This window comes from Lissotriton helveticus, chromosome 1_1, assembly GCF_964261635.1.
Source record: "Lissotriton helveticus chromosome 1_1, aLisHel1.1, whole genome shotgun sequence".
Classification (NCBI taxonomy): domain Eukaryota; kingdom Metazoa; phylum Chordata; class Amphibia; order Caudata; family Salamandridae; genus Lissotriton; species Lissotriton helveticus.
In genome coordinates this window covers 766,618,884-766,639,135 of record NC_136057.1, presented here as the reverse complement: position 1 = coordinate 766,639,135, position 20,252 = coordinate 766,618,884, and the positions used below count along the sequence as shown (strand labels likewise).

The 20,252-nt window shown below is 43.3% G+C and overlaps 1 protein-coding gene across 10 annotated transcripts in view; it reads right to left on the bottom strand.

Moving 5' to 3' along the window:
- ANKRD26 (ankyrin repeat domain 26) overlaps positions 1-20,252 on the bottom strand; it is a 1,096,841-nt gene that overhangs the window by 618,910 nt on the left and 457,679 nt on the right. For 5 of the 10 annotated variants that reach the window (XM_078674324.1, XM_078674326.1, XM_078674325.1 and 2 more), the window contains 2 exons: positions 18,595-19,647; positions 17,164-17,402 (listed from right to left, as the gene is read on the bottom strand). In XM_078674324.1, coding sequence (XP_078530450.1) covers positions 17,164-17,402; positions 18,595-19,647 — 1,292 coding nt within the window. The remainder of the gene's footprint in view (positions 1-17,163; positions 17,403-18,594; positions 19,648-20,252) is intronic. The other 5 variants (XM_078674330.1, XM_078674331.1, XM_078674333.1 and 2 more) reach the window with 2 other exon arrangements.

The window sequence follows — 20,252 nt, the reverse complement described above, 5'->3', positions numbered from 1 at the left end:
GAGCATGGGGGTCGCCGGAGAGGCCCCCGTGCACTGCCAGAGGTGATTGGCGGTGGAACACGGCTGGGCCTCATAGTGCCTGATGCAGGGGTAGAAGGCTTCCGGCGACAGAGTAGTAAATCACCTAAGCCCCTCGAGAGGTCTTGCCGTGCAGCCAGTTGATGCGCAGACTGGTACCCTGTCTACTGCACTGAGTGGGCGGGTGGTCTGTTGTCGCCGCACTTGTGGGGGTGCCCCAGTCAGAGGTGTCCATAGATAAATCAGGCCAGGAGGGTCAGAGCTAGAGTTCTGGCCACTCTGCATAGGAAGAGCACCACTGGCAGAAACACTGACCCGGGTGCTTGAACTGTGCCCTAATGGGTAAGCTAGAACAATGCAAATCCACTAGGGCGCGAGAGGAGGACACGGAGAGGAGGTCACGTCAAAACACGTTTTGTTGCAGTGGAGCACGGTTTGTGTAGCACTGAGGCAGGTGTCTTCCTATACTTTAAACAAGAAAATGTAACAAGCGGCAGTATTGCACAAAAGACGGCTGTGAGTGGTGCGTGCATGGCCGAGCGACCCACGTTATGGCCTATTGGTTTCTATCACGCGCACCAAGCGCGTAATAGACACCAATAGGACGTGGGCAGAGCAAGGCGCACGCCTTTGGCCTATTGCGTGCTGGCTTTAAAAAACCTTGCACGCAAAGACCAATAACGTGCCACAGAAGGAAAGGCACACGCTCGTTGGTGTGCCATTCCTAGGTCAGCCTCACATCCCCGTTTTTCACCTCCTAAATGTCTGTGCGCTGCGCCACCACTGCTGCACAGTGCAACGCTAGGCGCGAGACCTAAAAAGGACTCCAAACAATACCGTACATATAACACGTGGAGAATGATTGGATAGTGTGCGACTAGCATTTTCAAAAAATGAATTGCTTACATTGCATGACTAGGATTTTCCCAATAATGAACAGCTCATATTATATGATTTTATTCGTATTTATGTTAATGCTTCACAGTTCCCGTTCTAGTAAAATCATAATTTCCTACGAAGCTGTAGGCTGAACTTACCGGGGTACTAGTTCGGTATAATGGCCTCTGATCTGACTCAGGGAGAGGCGCTGTACCCAGACCAAGAAAGCGGTGTTCGAGAAAGGGACAGTTCAGCGCCGAGATCTCGACGGAGGTAAACGGCGGAGCTGCTGAGGCCTGCACAGTCTGCGTTGAGGCCTCAGCGCAGGTGAAAGGCGGAGCTTCTGAGGCCTGCACAGTTTGCGTTGAGGTCTCAGCGCAGGTGAAAGGCGGAGCTGCTGAGGCCTGCACTGTCTGCGTTGAGGTCGCGGCGCAGGTGAAAGGCGAAGCTGCTGAGGCTGGCAGTGTCAGCGGAGCTGCTGAGGCCTGCAGTGTCTGCGTTGAGATCTCTGCCCAGGTGAACATTGTCTGCATTGAAATCTCTGGGCAGGTGAAAGGCGGAGCTGCTGAGGCATGCACTGTCTGCATTGAGATCGCTGTGCAGGTAAAAGGCGGAGCTGCTGAGGTCTCACAGCACTTCTGCATCCTCAGGGCAGGAGCTGGTGTGGGTAGGGTCCACAGACCTGCACACAGTCAATTTGCACCCTGCTTTGGGCTTCCCTCTGCACATGGACTGCTCTCACGGTCCTTAAGGTTTCCACAGTGATGCCTCAGGGTGCACATTTCACCTTGCGAGCCGGGCACGGTCTTCAGACGGTCCGTTGTTTGTTATGCTTCCGTGGGCAGGCAGTGAGTGACCAGCAGTGTGACAGTGTCTGCAGAGCTATGCATGTGAAACCAAGATCACACGGGGAAGGTGCACACGCTCATATGGTGTGTCTCACTCTTTCTTTCTTCAGGCAAACACAGGTGTAAAGTTAGTTTGTGAATGCGTTGCACCGTACATTCAATCAGGGAGAAATAAGTTGATCCTTTAACTTCGAGTCTGGGAACAAGTTGTTGCTCTAAGGTAAAGGGGATGGTGTAAATCCTCGGTAACGGCAGAGCGCCAACACTCACAGTTTTCGGTGCACTCCAATTAATGGCAGTTACGGTGTTAAAAGGGGGGGGGGGCAGGACATATATTTTGAATGACCTCATTGGGGCTATAGACAGGCTAATGGCAGTACTTAATTTGTAAAATAAACCCAAGGGCCAGTGCTCTCCTCAGGAGGCCGCTGTAGCTTGCACCACATATTGCCATTAACATTTAAGTACTGGCGCCGAAACACCCCTGGCTCAAGTTAAGCACTGGCTAAAGGACTGCTCACAATTCCCCCATTTGCATAAAGTCCATAGTGGTGTTGTAGGGGGGGGAACACCCCTCGGCCTTTCCAGTCTAAACATTCAAATGAAGTCAGGGGGGGTGCTGTACAGCAGTGCGGAGTCACCTTGCATGTCGCCTGGTGTCTCCGGGTACTCTCAGCATAGGCGGTGGGTAGATAATGAAAGCAATTACGAAAAGACGCAGTCAGGGTCTCTTAATCAGAGTGCTTGCGGTGGTACTCTGGGTGGCTGGAGGGGACGCAAGGATCTGTGAACTGTAATAACAGACTTCCATAACCGACGTCGGATTCCCAGAGGGCTGCATACTTCCTTTCTCCCCGCACGCCCCTCTGCCCCTTCCGTTGCTCGGTGTATGCCAGTGTGTGAAATCTGAAGCTCAAGAGAACTGCTTTGTCCAGCTGAGACAGGGAAAAGAGTTGCTGTGGGGTTATTATGAAAAAAACACCGGCACTCCTCAAAAGTGTGTTTGTTTTCTCACGAAATGTAAGCTTAGAATGTATATTTCCCATAAGGCTGCGCAACACCAGGCTCTATGATACCTCGTTCTTTTCGGAGCAGCCGTACCAAGGAGGCGAGGGGCTGAGCCTGTCCATGCTATTTTGATTTGTATACTATAGCCCGAGGGAGTATCTAAGGCACCATGGAAGGTGGTTTGCGAAAGCGTCTTTCCGGTGGAGCGACTGGAAATAGAGTTTTATAGAGAAACTTGCTTTACCCCCACTCTGAAGTCTTTGCCTGTCCTCCTCAGTGGGCGCTCAGGATTCTGGGTGAGCAGGAGGAGGCGTGCAGGGCGCCACACAGAGCTAAGAGGGAAGACGGCACAAGAAAGGAGCCAGAGTGATTTATAACTGCAGGGAGAGCGGGGGCATCAGGAGAGTCACCAGTTATAGACGCAGGCTACAGATGAGAAACAGATGGCACACTGCACTTCAATTAAAAGAAGTGCACGCAGAGTGAAATAACACTGTAGTTAGGCACCCCCTGTATCGGGACTACACGGAAGTTAGCAAATCACCAACAGCAAACAGAAAAGGAAATAACAACAACAATACCACAACTAAGCCAATAGCAAGCAGAAAGACAGATATATTACTTTATGTCTCGCTGAGACAGCGCATGCGCTGCCAAGGCGAGACCTAACAAAAGGAGGGAGATTTTCAGACATAGTAGAGGAGAGGGAGCATGGGGTGAGAAAATGGAAAGGGGGACTGGGCACTGGTAAAATAAAGGAGAAGAGAACTGAAAGGTGATAGTGGAAGAAGGAGACAACGTGGGATTGGGAAAAATGAGAATTGTGCAGATATTGGGAAGCTAAATATGAAGCCATAATACTTTGCTTTTATATAGTGCCACTCTGCCATCGTTTGGGCCTCGAGGCATTGACAGCTATCTGAAGGATGCACTTCTGCTAAAGATAGGGACTATTGTTTGCATTTGCAAGGGGAGGAAAGGAGTATGAGCTCTTTGGAAGAAGGAGGGGATTAGGAAGGTAATACTTATGAAGAAGATGGAGGGAACGATACTGGAGACATGGCAGGGGAGACAGAGAGAGACAGAGCTAGGGAAAAAGATATGTTGGTGGAAGTGCATGGGGCAGACAGGGAGTGCAGGAGAAAGAAGTGTAGATACAAGGGGGCGGGCAGATAAAGGGCACCGAAATAAGGGAAGTGACGCAGAAAACTCAAGAATTAGAAAACTGAGGAAAATGTGGCAGGGGAAGTGCATCAAGAAAGGAGCTGACGAGGGGCAAGTTGTTGTGGGAAAGGGAATGAAATGGACAGAGATGGGTGAGACAAAGGGAGAGTAAGGGAAAGACATGGGAAGGAGAAAAACAAAAGGATGAGCGAGCTGGTAAGAGATGAGGAGAGGCAGGCAGGGGGCATGGGGCGACCAGAGTCTATTACACTTGGGTGCAGCACTATTACTAAAGATGATGCCATACTTGTATGTGGTAAAACACAGACTTTGTGTTGAAAAACAAACATTCTTATGTAATAATAACAACCCATTTTCTTTTCGAAGGCTGGACCTGAAAAAATTGCAACCGTTAATGGTGTTACACACAGAGCATGCCTTTACCACAAAGAATAAAAAGACTGGTGAAATGTGCCCTCGAACATGCTTTTGCCTCCTACCCACTATTGTCAACTTTCCCAAGGCACAGAGAGGTTATTCTACACTTGCATTTTTCCTCAAGGCCTTTGTCATTACACACATTTTTCCCTATGGATTGAGCTTTCGGAATTGGGAACACGACAGCAGAAAATCCTGTCCATTCTAATATCTTTCATGATTTCCACCTCTTTTGTGAGAGACATATCCACAAAAGTAAGTGCTCAGCACTACTTTTTTTTTTGTTTTTTACTATAGTGGACTTTTGCTTATTTATGTAGATCTCAACACGAGCTGTTTTTCATTTCCTAAATTGGTATCCCCTTTCCTATTTTTATGCCCTTTTTTTGTAGACTTTAATAATAAGAAATTAAATCCCTGCCCTGTACAGAAAACCCTGCAGTCGTATTGACTGATCCGGGAACATTTCCTGCAAAGTTAACAGACCTACCGGGCAGAAAACCTAAGGATGTTAACACGTCTCTTCAAACAAAAACAGACTAATTCGGATTTCAGCGGGAAGGCAGGAAAGGCGAAAAAGGCCCGGCCTGAATACGGACAGCAGCTAGCAGGTCTGTGCCTGCCCCAAAGCACATAATAATAGACTTCTAATTAACAAAGGAAGTGTCTTCTCAGGGATCAAACTCCTATGTTTGCTGACGGCCCAACGGGGTGAATTGCCTTTCTCTGTTAATGTCACTCAGTCTGTGGACGAAAATCCCTGCGTTCTTAAGTTAGAAGAGTTGCAACTGCTATAAAAGAAACTGGAGTCATTTTATGTAATTTTTTAGGTAAACAATTCATATGCCATGCATAAGCTGTGGCTATGCAGAAGTAGAATACGCCTTTTTGTCCTTTACTTTCTAATTAATGTTTTAGCTTTTTGGGTATAAGTATTTGTTCAGGTTAATGTGCTCTTTATTCTATCTAGTGCTTTTGGAAAAAAGCAGATTAAATACTTTTGTAAAATAAGTAAACTTTTACAGCTTTCTGGCTCCTAATGCAGACGAACAGTTGAATTGCTTTATTAAATTTCTTACCTTGTCAAATTTGCTTGAAAATGCACCATTTGCCCGTTCTTTTCTAAAAAATGTCTCAGGGAGAGCACCCCCCTGAGCCTCCCTTAGGTTGTTTGGGATCGCTCACTATGCTCGATCACCGCCGTGCACTCCACGGCACATTTTACGCCTCACCACTTTCAGATGTCACCTGCCACCACTGGATGGACCATCTGACCCCTGAACTTCATGAGAAACTCATGTCTGTACGGCAGCTTCATATGAGGACTATTCCACGTGGAGAAGGTCTGTGAACCACCATTGTCGGGGCAACTCCGTAGCAATCAAAATCATTCTGGCCTGCGAGTAAGACAGCTTGATGTTTACTGAAGGAATTGGAGGAATCAGAGGAAAATCGTAGAGATATTTGATGATATAGTCGATCCATAGGGCATTCCCCAATGTCCCTGGTGGGTAATACCTTGAGGCAAAGTTTGGGTACTTTTTGTTTTCTGCCGTTACAAATAAATCTATATGAAGAAAACTCCACATGCAGAAGATGTTTTGAAAAATGTCATTGTGTAGAACCCACTTGAGATTTTCTTGAACAATTCTGCTTAGGGAGTCTCCTTGAATAATCTCTACCCCCAGAAGATGGGGATGCAGTGATTCTCCTGTCTCTGGTTAGTAACCAATTCCATCTTGTTTGCACTTCCCTTTACAAGGCTCTGGACTTTGTTCTGCCTTGCTTGTTCAAATAGTACATTGTTGTCATGTTGTCTGTCTGAACAAAAAGGGATTTCGTCTTGAATGATTGTAGGGAAGACTTCAATGCTAGGTGAACGGCTCGTAGTTCGAGGAAGTTGATATGATAAATCATTTCTTCGAGGACCATGTTCCCTGGATTTGCAGGTGATCCATATGTGCTCCCTAACCTAATAGAAAGGCATCTGTCACTATTGTCCGAGAGGGAACATCCTGATGAAAAGGCATCTCCCTTGAAGGAGATTTTTCATATTGCACCACCATTTAAGGGATTGCCTTGCTTTGATGGAAAGTGTGATCTTGTCTTCCCAGTTGCCTGAATATTGACTGCAATGGTCCTCCAAACATTCTCATAGGGGTCTCATGTGGAGATGGGCATTTGGCATCAGAGATTGCTACAATACCCTGGAGCCTAGGAGAGATGACACTTTTCTCACCGTAGGATGAGAGGACATCAGGAGAGGTTGACATTTCAGACATATAGATAACCATCTCCACTCCAAAGGATACGCTTTTGCTTTGAAGGTGTTGTTGGTTGATCCTAGATAATGTACATACTGGACTGGTGAAGAAGTCTAATTGTTCTGGTTGACATGAAGACCTAATCTGTTGAGAGTAGTGGCTGTTATTTGATAATGGAACTGTGCTTGTTGTTGCATTGATGCCTTGATAAGCCAGTTGTCTAGGTAGGAATAGACTAATATTCTGTGTTTGCTGAGATGTGTGGTGACCACTGACATGCACTTCAAAAAAGTTCTGTTGGCTGATTTGAGGCCAAAAGGAAGAACAGTGTGCTGGTAATGATCGTGACCTATTAAAAAAAAACTAAGGAGTTTTAGATGGTTTCTGGCTACTGGAATATGAAAGTTTGCATCATGAAGATCTATAGAACAGAGCCAGTCCTTTATAGATTTGTGGATAAACGTGATGCAATGCTAGCATTCTGAACATTACTCCCCCTAGCCATCTGTTTGCAACTTTCAGTTCTAGAATGGGTCCGAGTTATTTTTTAGGACCTTTCCTTTTCACTAAATAAATAACAGGAATAAACCTCTGTGCCTCGTTGGATAGGAGGAACGCATGCTTCTGCAGAAGGATGTTTACTTCTGATCTCAGCATTTGCAGATGTTGATTAGATGGTTTTGGCGGAATATTTGGTGGAGAGCTGGTGAATCTGAGACAATTAAAATTCGATACAATATTCAGAACCCAGACATCTTTTGTGATGGATTCCCATTCTTTTAGATATTGTGAGATACTTTCCCGTAGCGGAAGGGGTAATGGAATAAAAGCAGAAACTCATTGTTTGGAGCCAATGGTAGGCTTTCCTGCTTTGGGAGGTTGGGGGCCAGCTCTTACCTTATGTTGACTCCTGTGGAGCTGAAAAGCTCTTTACAGCTGCCGTTAGTGGTGTCTTTGCAACTATTGAGGGGTTTGTACCCTCTGTGGATAGAAATGCCTTTCATAAGGTATCTTCATTGTTCCTGGCGTTTTTCCGGACCAACTGCCTTCAAGGTCTCCATCTCGGTCTTCTTTCGAGCAATTTCGTCATCCCAAACAGAGTATTACCCGAAGACTAAGTATCCTCTGTTGAGATTCTTGCTTGAAGGTTGTAAGATGTAGCCAAGAATGTTGTCTAAGGACCAAACCATGACAACTTACCGAGAACAAGAACACAGGGGAAATAACAAAAAGAAGACAAGCTTACAGATGAGGGAACCAGAATTAAACCCCAAATATAATCTATCTCAAAGATCACTGGTCCCTTAAGAAACCAGGGTTTTGAGTAAAGGATTGTCCTTTGTTCCAATTACAGGACCGGAGTTTGTACAATTGAGGATTGAAGCATGACCATTTTTTTTCAAAAAATGCGACAAAGTCTTTTTTATGAACCACCCAACACCATAAGAAAGAAACATTTCAGGGCTTAAGGGACCATCCAGTTTCTATCCCCCTTACTACAAATATGCCCATAGAATTAGAGAGCTTTGAGAGAAACGTACTAAGGGACATAAATGCAATTGAACAAAAGGTCAAATATACCCAAAACAAATAATCCAGAGAGGAAATGGCTATTATGTTTATGGCTCTATATGAAGAGAAATGGGTGCTGAACAACATCCCATTTCGACATCACATTACCGTCTCAAACCGATACATTGATGATGTATTAATGACATGTAAGAATCCAGAAGAGGAGATCACAAACTTTGTGAACTGGTTGAATTCAACAAGTCCGGATATACAATTCTCAATGGCTTGTAATAATGAGATCCATTTTCTGGAAATTATATTACACCATGAATACAAATGAGTACTTACCTCATTGTATACTAAGGAGACTGAACAGGAATATATGTTTACACTACTCCAGCTTTCACCAGAGGAATTAGAGGTATAATCTACTGTAGAGTCAGTTCCTCCCCACAAGGAGAAATTGGATAAAGAAGGAAAACTGTTTCAGGAATGCAGAGAATCTCCTATTGAAACTCCAACAAAGGGATCCCTGAGGACAGTGCTGAAATTACATGAAACGGGCATGGATCACACAGAGACAGAATCTATTGCTGCCAGGCAAAAAACAACAAAGCAACCAAATTGTGTGTGTCACAGCCTTCTCATGAGTGACCAACTTAATAAAGAAATTGATCCGAAAAAACTAGAAGGTTGGCCTCCAACAATTCAAAGAACTGCCTATGTTTGCTCTGAAACGAAACCGAAACATACAGGACAATCTTGTAGGACCTAACACAACACTGAAAACCCAGACCCCCAACTCTAGGTATCTTTCTTGATCTCACCCAGTGATAGGCCACTACAGATGCAGGACGAGGGCGACAAATTGAACTACATGGGCTTTAAGTTTAAACATTCACAATTCACTAACTGCCATACAAAAATGTAGTGTACTGTGTCCCTGTGGGCAAGCCTATATAGGAAAGACCGCAAAAAAACAACAAGAGCAGTCTCTCGCGCTTGTTTTTTCATTGGCCCCCAGGTGGGCAAGGTCCCTGGGAGAAATTTTATTATAACATTGGGTTAGGGAGGCACTGGCGTTTTCCAGGAAGGGAGGCCTCACATCCCCTGCCCTAAAAAATGTGGAGGGCCCCAGGGTCTTGGGGTCTCCGTGGCCGTAATTGACCCAGGGAGGGGGGCTGCGTGTCCCCATCAGAGGTTGGCTGCCTTTGAGGGGTTGGCCACAAGTCTGCAGGCCAGTGCGCATGAGATTAAATGCATGCAGTGGTGTTACCTACAGTGCCTAGCCCCAGGCCAGGTCCTGCGGTAAATCCCCCACTGTGTCATAAAAAAAGGAGAAATTCAATGAAAAAAACACAAAGGTTACAGGAAAACTATAGTTAGGAAATAGAATTTAAAAAACCTTAGAAATACACACAAAAAAACTAAGGCTACAGGGACATTTTAGATAGGTTAAGAATTTAAATACATGAAACCATAGTAAGAGTTGTCTCAAAAACTATAACTCGTGCCCTAAGGTAATTATAAATCATGCCCTCGCCATGAACTGCAGTTAAATTATTAATGAGAAAACCTCAAGGCGAGGGAGTGAGTTGTAATTACCTTAGGGAATGAGTTATAGTTACTTGAGATAACTCTAATTAAAAAAACTGGTGATGCCCCTGTCCCTTCTAGGGACATCACCAAAAACAATATATATGCAAGTGGTCCTCCAAGGCCATTATGGGGCGCTCCTTGAAGGACCAGTGAATAATAAATGAGAAAATGTGTTCGCTCATATATAATTAATTTATAAAAAAAAATTGTGGGTGTCTCAGTCTCACTCGGGACAACCAGGGTTTTTTGTGATTTTTTTAAATAAGGGGCCGCGAGGGGGCCCCAGAGCCCCTATGGCCCGCCTACTTCTTGCTCCTGCAGGAGCCACCATGTTTTTCGATAAAGTGGCATGCCTCGCCTCAGTGCCGTCCAGGGGCACGCCACAGCTAGTTTACTTTTGTTTATTAAATGGGGCACCCCATGTCCACCTGGGCCACCCCAGACCATTCATTATTTTTGGGGGACCAGGAGAGGATGCCCAGGGCTCCTGTGGCCCCACTGGATTTAATTATTTTTATTTTTATTTTTTTTAAAGGAAATTGGCACCCGCTGGTTCCCACCCAGGGCATGCAACAACTTTTTTTCCTTTTAATGCGGTGTCTCAGTGCCCACCCGGGACACCCCATGGCTAATCCGACATTAAGGCTTCAGGGGGAGGCCCATGGCCCCCTCAACCCTGCCGGCTCCCCGCTTGCACCCATCGTGGGCGCAGCGAGAGCCGGCATTGCTCCAACCCTGAGGAGCAGTTTTCTTTTGCTCCCTTGGGGTGGCAACGATCAAAGCACATTCCTGTCAGAGAGCACAGGCAGGGTAATGTTTTGTTCTACCATCGGGCAGGAGCAGTTTTGTGCTCTCGCCTGGAGGGAGAGCTGTGCATTTTCCCTGCCCGCAATCGCAGGCAGGGTAATAGACAGTGTGCGGGGTTTGGGAGACCGTTGCTGAGCCGGCGCCGGGGGATGAAGCCCCTGGGGCCATTCTATGGCTCAGGGAGGGGGCCGCTTGGCTCCCCTCCCCTTTGATTTAGTTACTGGCCCAGGGACTGGGGGGTCCCCAGGGCCTCGCTGAGTCTTGGGTAAATGGCAGCAAAATACACAAATATATTAACATTTTGGCCCAAGGGATCAGGGTATGCCTACCCTGCCCCCTTACAACTTATTTTTAGAACTTTTTTTAAGACTTTTTTTTTGGGGACTTTGTATTGAGACCTGAGTCCTAAGATGAAAGCCACCACTTCCTATTTGAGATGGTGGCAGACAATCAGATTTCAGCTTGAGATCTGTTGGGAACAGTGGAGACTACACGTCCCTAGATATTCAAGGTTTTTGAATATTTATTGCTCAAAAACTACTCAACGGATTTATACCAAAAACAAAAAGCACTCTTTCTGGACTAAGATTTAGCTTTCTGTCAAATTTTGTGTAAATCAGCGGTTTGGGCTATAGGGGTGTCTAAAGTTACTATCTAAAAAAGAATAATAGGGAAAACAGTTTTTGGGACACCCTACCCTTTTTCTCTGCCCTCGCTTGACCAAGCACCCTGAAACGTACCATTTAGAAATTAGTCAAAATGTAGCACTTTTTAGTGAAAGTTTCATAGACATTTATCAAAAGGAGCCAAAGTTTTTAGCAACAGAAAAAACGCATTTGCTATGGAAACACGATCCTAATTATAACTACCCAGGGCCTTTTTATTGAATGTTTGTCAGTGGTTCCAAAATATCCATTTAACTGAAAAGAGCTCTAACTGTATTTTGTTTTCCGTAATTCACAGTGCTGAATTCATTTGCAGGATATTTAGCTTCCCTTAATAAAGAAGTTAAACACAGTTTTTATTAAATCCTTTCAGTGCTGCTATAAAAAAGCTTTCACAATGACTGTGCAGTTCTTAGAACATTAATCAGCAACCCTGAAAAGCTCACCCTTGGAGGTCTAGCCATGATGCAAGCATTTACCAGTGAATCATCCCCAGTGAGTAAAAATAAACATTAAAAGAGCAGACACATAGCATTTTATTTTCTTTCTTAATATGTGTCAAGTTAAACCAACTCTATAGTGTCAATGTAATGCAAAAGAAAAGCACATTTTAGAATGCACATGTTTAATTTCCTTACAATATGCTTTGCAATTAAGATTTGATTTATAATAATACTCAATGTTCCATATAACACTTTTACATTAAATATTAACACGTAATCCCTAACAAAAACACACATTTCGCAAAACACTGACATCCTTAACTGTAGGTTCAGGCAAACAATGAAACGTTAACAGATTATGCTCTAAAACACTAAACATCTCTAAAGATGACTAAAATCAACTAATAAATAGTGTAATATAAAAAATATATAATGAGTAACATTGTCCTATATTGCCACTTTGAAGTTGATATTTATAAACCACTCGGCCTTCGGGTTTATAAAAGGTTCCTCGAACTCCTCTATGGCAATACAGGTCCATATTGCATAGTTAACCCTTATGTCTTAATAGGTCCAGTGGAAAGTGCCATGCTGAAACATGTAGGCCACATCAGTTTTAAGAATGTAACTCAATGAAATATGTTTTAATAGATCTAGCCGACTGGAGAGGGGATTTGAATTCCTGGGAGCGGTACTACAGTAATCTTGTTGGGGAACAGGACAACAACAGTGATTGCTAAATAGAACTTTAGACACAGCTACTGCCCAAACCGCTGAACCGAGGGTAGGGGGGGGGGGGGGGGGAAGGGGGAAGGAGGGGGGGGGGGAAGGAGAGGGGGGCGGTATGGAGACGCATGTTTTAATTTTTGGGATGGCCCCCTCCCTTAGCCTCTGAGAGGTCCTGGGGACCCTATCTCCCAGGGCTGAGGTACAAAAGAAGGTACGGTGGGAACGCGCTGCCCCTCCCGGAGCTGTATTAGGCCCCAGGGACTCCAATCCCTGGACTCAAAATACATTAAAAAGGGGAGGGAGTCTGAGTAACCCCTCTCCCTGAACCTAAGAAGGCCATATGTTCCATCATCTTCCTTGGCCGAGTAATCAAATGAAAGGAGTGGGAGGGAGGCGTACCCTGCGGCAAATTTGGCCTCCAGGACCCAATCCCCCAGAGCAGGCTCAATGACTGTGTCCCAGGGAGTCCATCCCCAGTACACAATAGTTTCCCTAAAGGCACAAGCGTGGGCATGGACACAAGTTTGCTCCTGCCTTGCGGGATCATTTTTAAATCTCCTGCCAAACATGCAAGTCTGCTCCTAGCCGGCGGGAGATTTCAACATGCTCCTGCTGGCTGGGCACACATTTCTTTTCTGTTCCTGTGGGCAGGGAAAAAGAACACATACCGCTCCTGCCTGGAGGAAGCAAGCAGAACACATCTGTTCCCTCCGGGTGGGAGCAATGCCGGCTGCCACACCATTTGGGGAGCTGGCTAGGGCGTGGGCTCCTGAGCCTACCCTTACAGCCCAAAACGTGTTACTTGGTGGTGCCTCAGGTGGGCAATGGGGCACCCACCTATAACAAAGAGAGGTCCTACAGAATGGGGTCCCAAGTCCCGTGAAGATGATGGAGCAAGGACTCGTAGAAAAGAGACTTGCTCGGAAGCAATCCGCTCCTTTAACTTACTAACGAGTATTAATTGTGTTCGGGCAGTAACTCAGAACCATCACTCCAGGTTAGTCCCGTCTCTCGCAATCCGAGGACGATAAACTGTATGATAGCCTGACCTTAATTCAGCCGCTTCTCGGCGGTAATCAGATACTTTTACTTTTTCCCCCCAGATCCACCCCATCTACCATTTTGAAAACACGTAAGAATTCATTTCTTTTTCACTACACTTGGATCACGGCTTTTGTAACGGTGACCCCATAACCTGTCACGTTAGTTTGTTCCCCCACGGCCCACCTACGTCTTTCCAAAAAACATATTATACTTATACGGCGCTTTTTCTTTTCTACCACAGTATCCTTTCCCTGATGAAGGGGCGCAATATGGCCCCGAAATGCATTGGATGTATTTAAATGGGATGGTGTTATGCTCTGAACCTAAGAGCCAAAATCTGCCATGAATGTACAAAATGATAATCACAAATGAAAACATATTGTGAATAAAATATTACAGATGATGAATAAAATCGTTTGGAACTCCTAAATGTTTGGGAAGAATATTGAGTGCATACAAGGATGAGACCAGTGATCCACTGACCTCACGTTTTTTTTACTTGGTGGTGCCTCAGGTGGGCAGTGGGGCACCCACCTATAACAAAGAGAGGTCCTACAGAATGGGGTCCCAAGTCCCGTGAAGATGATGGAGCAAGGACTCGTAGAAAAGAGACTTGCTCGGAAGCAATCCGCTCCTTTAACTTACTAACGAGTATTAATTGTGTTTTGTGTAAAATTAATGCGCACCACATAAATATACGGGTTAGTGAAGCTTGCATAAGTGTTTACTAACGTTAACAACTTGAACAAATTACTAAAACAGCCTTAAAAAGGGAAATCTTAACTGCACCTAGGCTGTATGACGAACTGTCGCTTGGAGGAAAATTCTTGTGCATGAGCAGAAGGGGTCTAGAAGACTCGCGTGCTTTGCATCTGCTTGCTTGAAATTAAATCAAGTGATTTTACAAATGCTACCGTGGGGAAAGAATTAATAAGTAAAAAGGGAATAGAGTAGAGACGGCTGGTATATAGTGAAACCATTTATTTATGAAAGTAGCATCTGTCTTTCTGATTTTATCACTAGTGCGTATTTGGGCCTCTCGTGTATGGCTGGAGTGGGCTATACCATGTGATATTCGCGCATGGGCATTAAAAGCTAATCAGGAATGATGACATGAAGTTCAGAAGACTGGCAAAGTCGCAGGACGCCTGAGCCTGGGAATCGGCAGTGAAAAGTTTAAATGAATGAGTTTACATGATAAACTGTTAACAATTGTTGCAGATAAAATGTGAATGCGGATGGGAAAATAAAGCATGAATAAAAATTAAGGGGATGGGATTGCGGACAATAGTCTAATGGAATAAAGTGATATGTAAGCATGGTGTGATGATCTTCCCCCCCTTGCCTGAAACATTAATGGGCAGAATATGTAGAACGAAAGGTATAATTGAGGTAGCCTTAGTTAGATAGATAGTCGGAACTGGAACAACTGCAAGAAGAGAAGAGAAGAACTGAGAGAATTGCTGGAAGAAGGTTCTGGGAACACAGATGCTGTGAGCGGGAGATGCTGTTGGGAGAGATGCTGTGAGATGCTGATGAAGAATCTAATACAGAACCTATTATCATAACTAATTGAATTAGAAAGAAGATAGCAGAAGAATCTCGAGGAGGAAGAGAGTGTCAAAGAGGGGTGCGACGCTGTCGTCGGTATCTTAGAGAGGTAACTTCCTATCCTGAGTCCTGTCCTGAAGTCTTGGTCACCTGACCTTTCCCAGTGGACCCTTACCAGCCCTTTGGCCAGGGGGTTGGTCTTCACACCATTCTTAAGAATTATTTTTCGTGTAATTTAGATATTCTTTTCTCTCTATCCTCTCCTTTTCCTTAGACACCGTTTATTGAATTCATAAAATATTTGTTGAATCATTTAATTGATTTTCTCTCTTATGAATGAGGGTGGCTGTCTTGTGTTTTTGAAATGGTTCACATGCATTTGATTTAGATAAACATTTAAACATACCTCGAGTCTGTGGTTATTTGATTCAAGGTATAGAAAAGTTAGTATTATGTTCATTATCACCATCAATTAGTTCAACTAATGGTCCATCGATCAGAGGAAAGAACTTTTTGATCAATGAACAGTTAGTTAGGAATAAGGAATAACTAATCTTAAATTGTGAAAACATAAACTCTGGCTCCAGCGGTTTACTCAAGGTGAAAGTGTGTTTATGGGCCCAGGTGAGTATATGGTAGTGGAGTATCTCTTGTTGGTACGCCGCTGATTCAAAGGCTCGAGGAGCGCATTGCCCTCTCGTTCTAGTTATAATAACATGTGGCCCCTGAGGATGGGGTCCCCTGGGCCTATAAAGGTTCGGGGAGGGGGTATCACAGTCCTTAGAATTTGGCCCTGGGAACCGCATGCCCCCTCCCCTGCTTAACTGTATTTGCCTCGGGGTCTACTGAGACGCAGGCAAGAAGAACCCATGGGCCCCCTAATTTTTTATTGAATTTTTCCCCAGGGATGGGGGTACCCTGGGGCATCAGGAGGCCCTTGGAGGAGGGCAGCGCACACCCTCCCCTTAAGTGTTGTTTGGTGGGTGCCCCAGATGGCCACCGGGGCACCCACCTATAATTTAGAGAGGCCCTGGGGAATGGGGTCCCCAGGGCTACAACAGGCTTGGGGAGGAGTACCACACTCTCTCCTTTTTAATGGAATTCAGCCTCAGCGGGTGGTGTCACTAGGGCCCAAAGACCTACACTGTTACGCATGCCAAAGACTGTGTGTGTGTCATAGAGTTGGCAGCCTGTGGGAGGGGTTGTCAGCCTGTGAGAGGGGATGGCTGCTTTTGGGTGGGTTGGCCAACCTCGCAGTATGGGGTTGGCTGCCTTTGTAGTTTGAAAGCAGGGCATGGCGGCCAACTCACGCTGCGCATGACCTTCAGGGGGTTGGTTTTCCATATGGTAAGAAAATATTACCTTACTTTAAAATGTAAGAAATCTACTGAAAAAAACATAGGTTAAAGTAACGTTTTAGTTAGGTGAAATGTTCCGTAACAACGTAACATTATAAATGTAAAAAACACAGAAATGTACTAGTTATAGTTATCTCAAGTAACTAAAACTCATGCCCTAAGGTAGCTATAACTGAATTTCTGTGTTTTCAGTATAAAATGTTATGTTGTTACTGAACACATTTCCTAACTATAATGCTACTTTAACCTTTGTGTGTGTGTGTGTGTGTGTGTATATATATATATATATATATATATATATATATATATATATACACACACACAAAAAAATGGAAGAGTAGAGGTAAAGCACTACCGCACCTATCATTCAAGTCGGTTTTGAAAATTATAAAATTACATGTGGTGCAACGAACCTGGACCACAACCCCTCTCTACTCCAATCTGAAAACAAGTCTTCAAAATAACACAACCCTCTAGTGGTCCAGCACACACAAAACTGTAAGTAATATATCCAAATTACTAGCAGTCTAACATTAGTTTGCCAATAGTTTGCAGTGTGAGCCTATCAAACAGAGGTAATGCAGGACATTTAATCACTACATCTGGCAGCCGTGTTCCATTTCAAATATTCTTTATTCCTTTTAACTTCATCTTTAAAAAGAAATGCCTTTGTATGAACAATATCGTAGCCACGATATTGTTTATACAAAGGCGTTTCTGATGTGGTAATTAAATGTCATGCATTACCTCTGTTTGATATGCTCACAGTGCAAGCAAAACCTGGGGAAAATACTTCACATTAAATATATACACATTAAACCATTTTAGCAACTTACCCTCTAAGAAGATTCTGTGCAGGTTTAGATTTTTCTTTCATTTGAACACTGTTGGTTGAATGTGAAGTTACACCTTCATTTTCTGATAAAACACTTGCTTTTGTAGCAAGGGTTTGTTTCAGTTGTTTGTTTTTATCACTATTTTGTACAACACTGTTGTCACTGTCCCATCCCACTGGTTTTTTTTTCTTTTCATCAGATTTTTGACTGTCAGAATTTTTCAATTTTTCTTCTTTCACCTAGTCGGATAAAAAATATTTGATCATTGATAAATTTGCAATATTACTATTATGTCACAGGCTGGACAGATCCACACAATACCTTCCACTTACTGTAGAAATATTTACCAACCCATAGATTAAAATTACATAACAGTTCAAATCTTTCTTGAAAATGTCACTTGTCGAAAACATTTAAAATACAAAAGTCCAAATTATTCAATACAATCGGAAATATAACATGTAGATCGAAAAGCATTAGAACATGTCAAAAGATAGGGTGGAAAAATAAAGAATTGACAGAAAGAAACATACATGAAGGAGTACTTAATGCTTAAGTAGTTTTGTCATCCCATGGTAAAACTTGTGAAGTTAAATCGTAATGTAAAAGGTTCTCTGGTAAGGTGTATAATGTGCAAACTCCTGACATCAATAATCGTAGCATACTAGCACTCATAAATCAAGTAGTGGTGTCCAGCCCTCACTGCTATACAGGATGCCTAAGCGGCTTAATATGATCCCTGTTATGTTTTTTGGAGGAATGTATGACACCCCCACCTCGCCTCTCTATTTATATGCATTGGAAAGCTCACAAGGACATACTGAAGATAGAAAGGATCTGGGGAGGAAAAACTCAGAATAAAGCTTGTGTCAGGCTTTCTTAAATGTTCCCAAGAGTTTCAAGTTACATGTCACTACTCCAGATCTTGTAGAAAATGTCACCTTGTGGGACAAAACCTAGCCTTTCTAGAAAGAACAATTAATTTTAATCTGATGGTAGATAAGACTGTTAAGAGAGGACTCTGGGTTCTCATATGTAGAATGCAAATGGATGAAGAGTTGGACGAAAATAGATAATGCAAGGAAAAGGACAGTTCTCAGATTTAGATAAACAGAATGATTTGAAATGTGCAGAGTTAAGACAAAATGAAATAACAGAAATTTGACGTAAATAGAGTAATGTAAACATCTGGAGAAAACAGATGAATGCCAGATACTAAGCCATAAGGTTTTCTGTTGTGCCTTCTAAAAAGGGATTGGACAAAAGAGGAGGTTCCTTACTTCTAGTCTATAAACCCCACGTTATACTGATATTGAAAAATGTTACCTTCAGCCTGTCGGCACAACAGAGTTATTCTAATGAACGGTGAAATGATAAAAGTGGTTGATAGTTAAGACAAAAGTCATGGAAAAGAAGTAGGTAAGAGTCTACCTCTTTTTGGAGTTGTGCCTTCTCTTTTTCCAAGCTCAGGAACACTGCTTGTAGAATTCCTACCTCGTTCTTAAACCTCTGTACATCTTGTTCCAATCCTTTATCCAGTAATTTGGAAGTTGCTTCATTTGGTGAACCCTGTGATGTTCCTAGGTTTTCAAATTGAGGTTGATACTTGAGTTTGCCCTTGTTGCTATTGACAAGGACTTGACTCTTCTGCTTCTTGATGTCTTCTGATGTCTCAATTTTGTTTATATTCTTTGGGGCAACATATAATTGTGTCTGCAATTTAGAGGAATCATACCCCTTGACTTTAGCACTGGTTAGGTTTTGGTGTAAATCATCTTCCTGAAGACTGTGAATTTGTGACTTTTCCATACTGTTGCTTGAGTCAGAGTCTCTAACTGTATTGTTTATCAAGGATTCCTGTAGCATAGGACGTTTGTTTTCCTTTTGCACAGAACTGTTTGAGTTTACTTGGTTTTGCGAAACATCTGTGCATTTCAAAGGATTTAAAAGGTGCTCAACGGTTGGTAAGCCGATATTGGAGGATGCCACAAATTTTGACAGGTCAGTTTCTTTTTGCTTGCTTTGATGAGATTTACTCAAAAAATTATCTTGTGAAGTAGAGCTGCTTTGACGAGCGATAGGAGGAAATTCTACACAAGTCAGGTCAGCAGCTTCACAATCATCTTCTGCAAAGCTTGCATCACTTGTCATTTTCATTTCATTGAGACAGATTTGTGAAGGGCTTTTCAAGGAAGGTGTCGTTTTTGGTGAATCAATAATTTCACCAAATTTCTGCTTCAGTTCAGCGGCAACAGTCTTAAAATGAGATTTGACTTCTTTTTTCTCCTGATCAACCCACAACTTTTCATATCGTTCCTCCCAGGGAGAATCTGAATCAGATGAGGACAGGTCTTCTTCGGATTCATGACTCAATTCAGCAGCTTCAAGTTGTGCTTTCAACATTATGTGAGAAACATCATTCTGAGCTTCATTTCCAATTGAAGATTTTTCTGTGAACTTGAACAATCTCAACACACGGGAATTCTTCATTAAACATATGCAAATAAAGAAAAACAGCTATAAAAATGAGAACACAATCTTTACTTGAAAATGCATATGATTAGTTCACTCTTGTTTAGCCACAGTATTTCGATTGATGGCTACATCCCTCCAGATAAAGAACAATTCAAACACTCCTCCCTGCCGAGGCAAAGCCCAAATCAATAGTGAAGACAAGAAAAAAAAGTTATCTTTCTGATGATTCTATTACATCTAGTAAGTAGACTATAGACATTCTTAATCTGTCAGCACTTCACCACTTACTGGTGGGATGGGAAACAGCTTTCACCACTGCTTAACCACAGCTCTCTATTCCTGGTATTATACATACAAAGAAGTATCATATGTGGTTCTGTCTCCACGGACCCTGGCAGGTGCGAAAATCATCACTTTCATTGTTTACAAAAAGGAGAAAATCATTATTTTGTTTTGTTTGAGGGATGAGGGCCTAGCAGGGGGATGTTTAAAATGGGAGAGAACATATGGATAAGAAACAGCAGTGGCCACAAATTTAATTGTGTCTATCACTATGTCCTAGCTCTCCATCTCATTACTCAATGTGAAGTTAGAATACAAAGCACAGAGAAAAG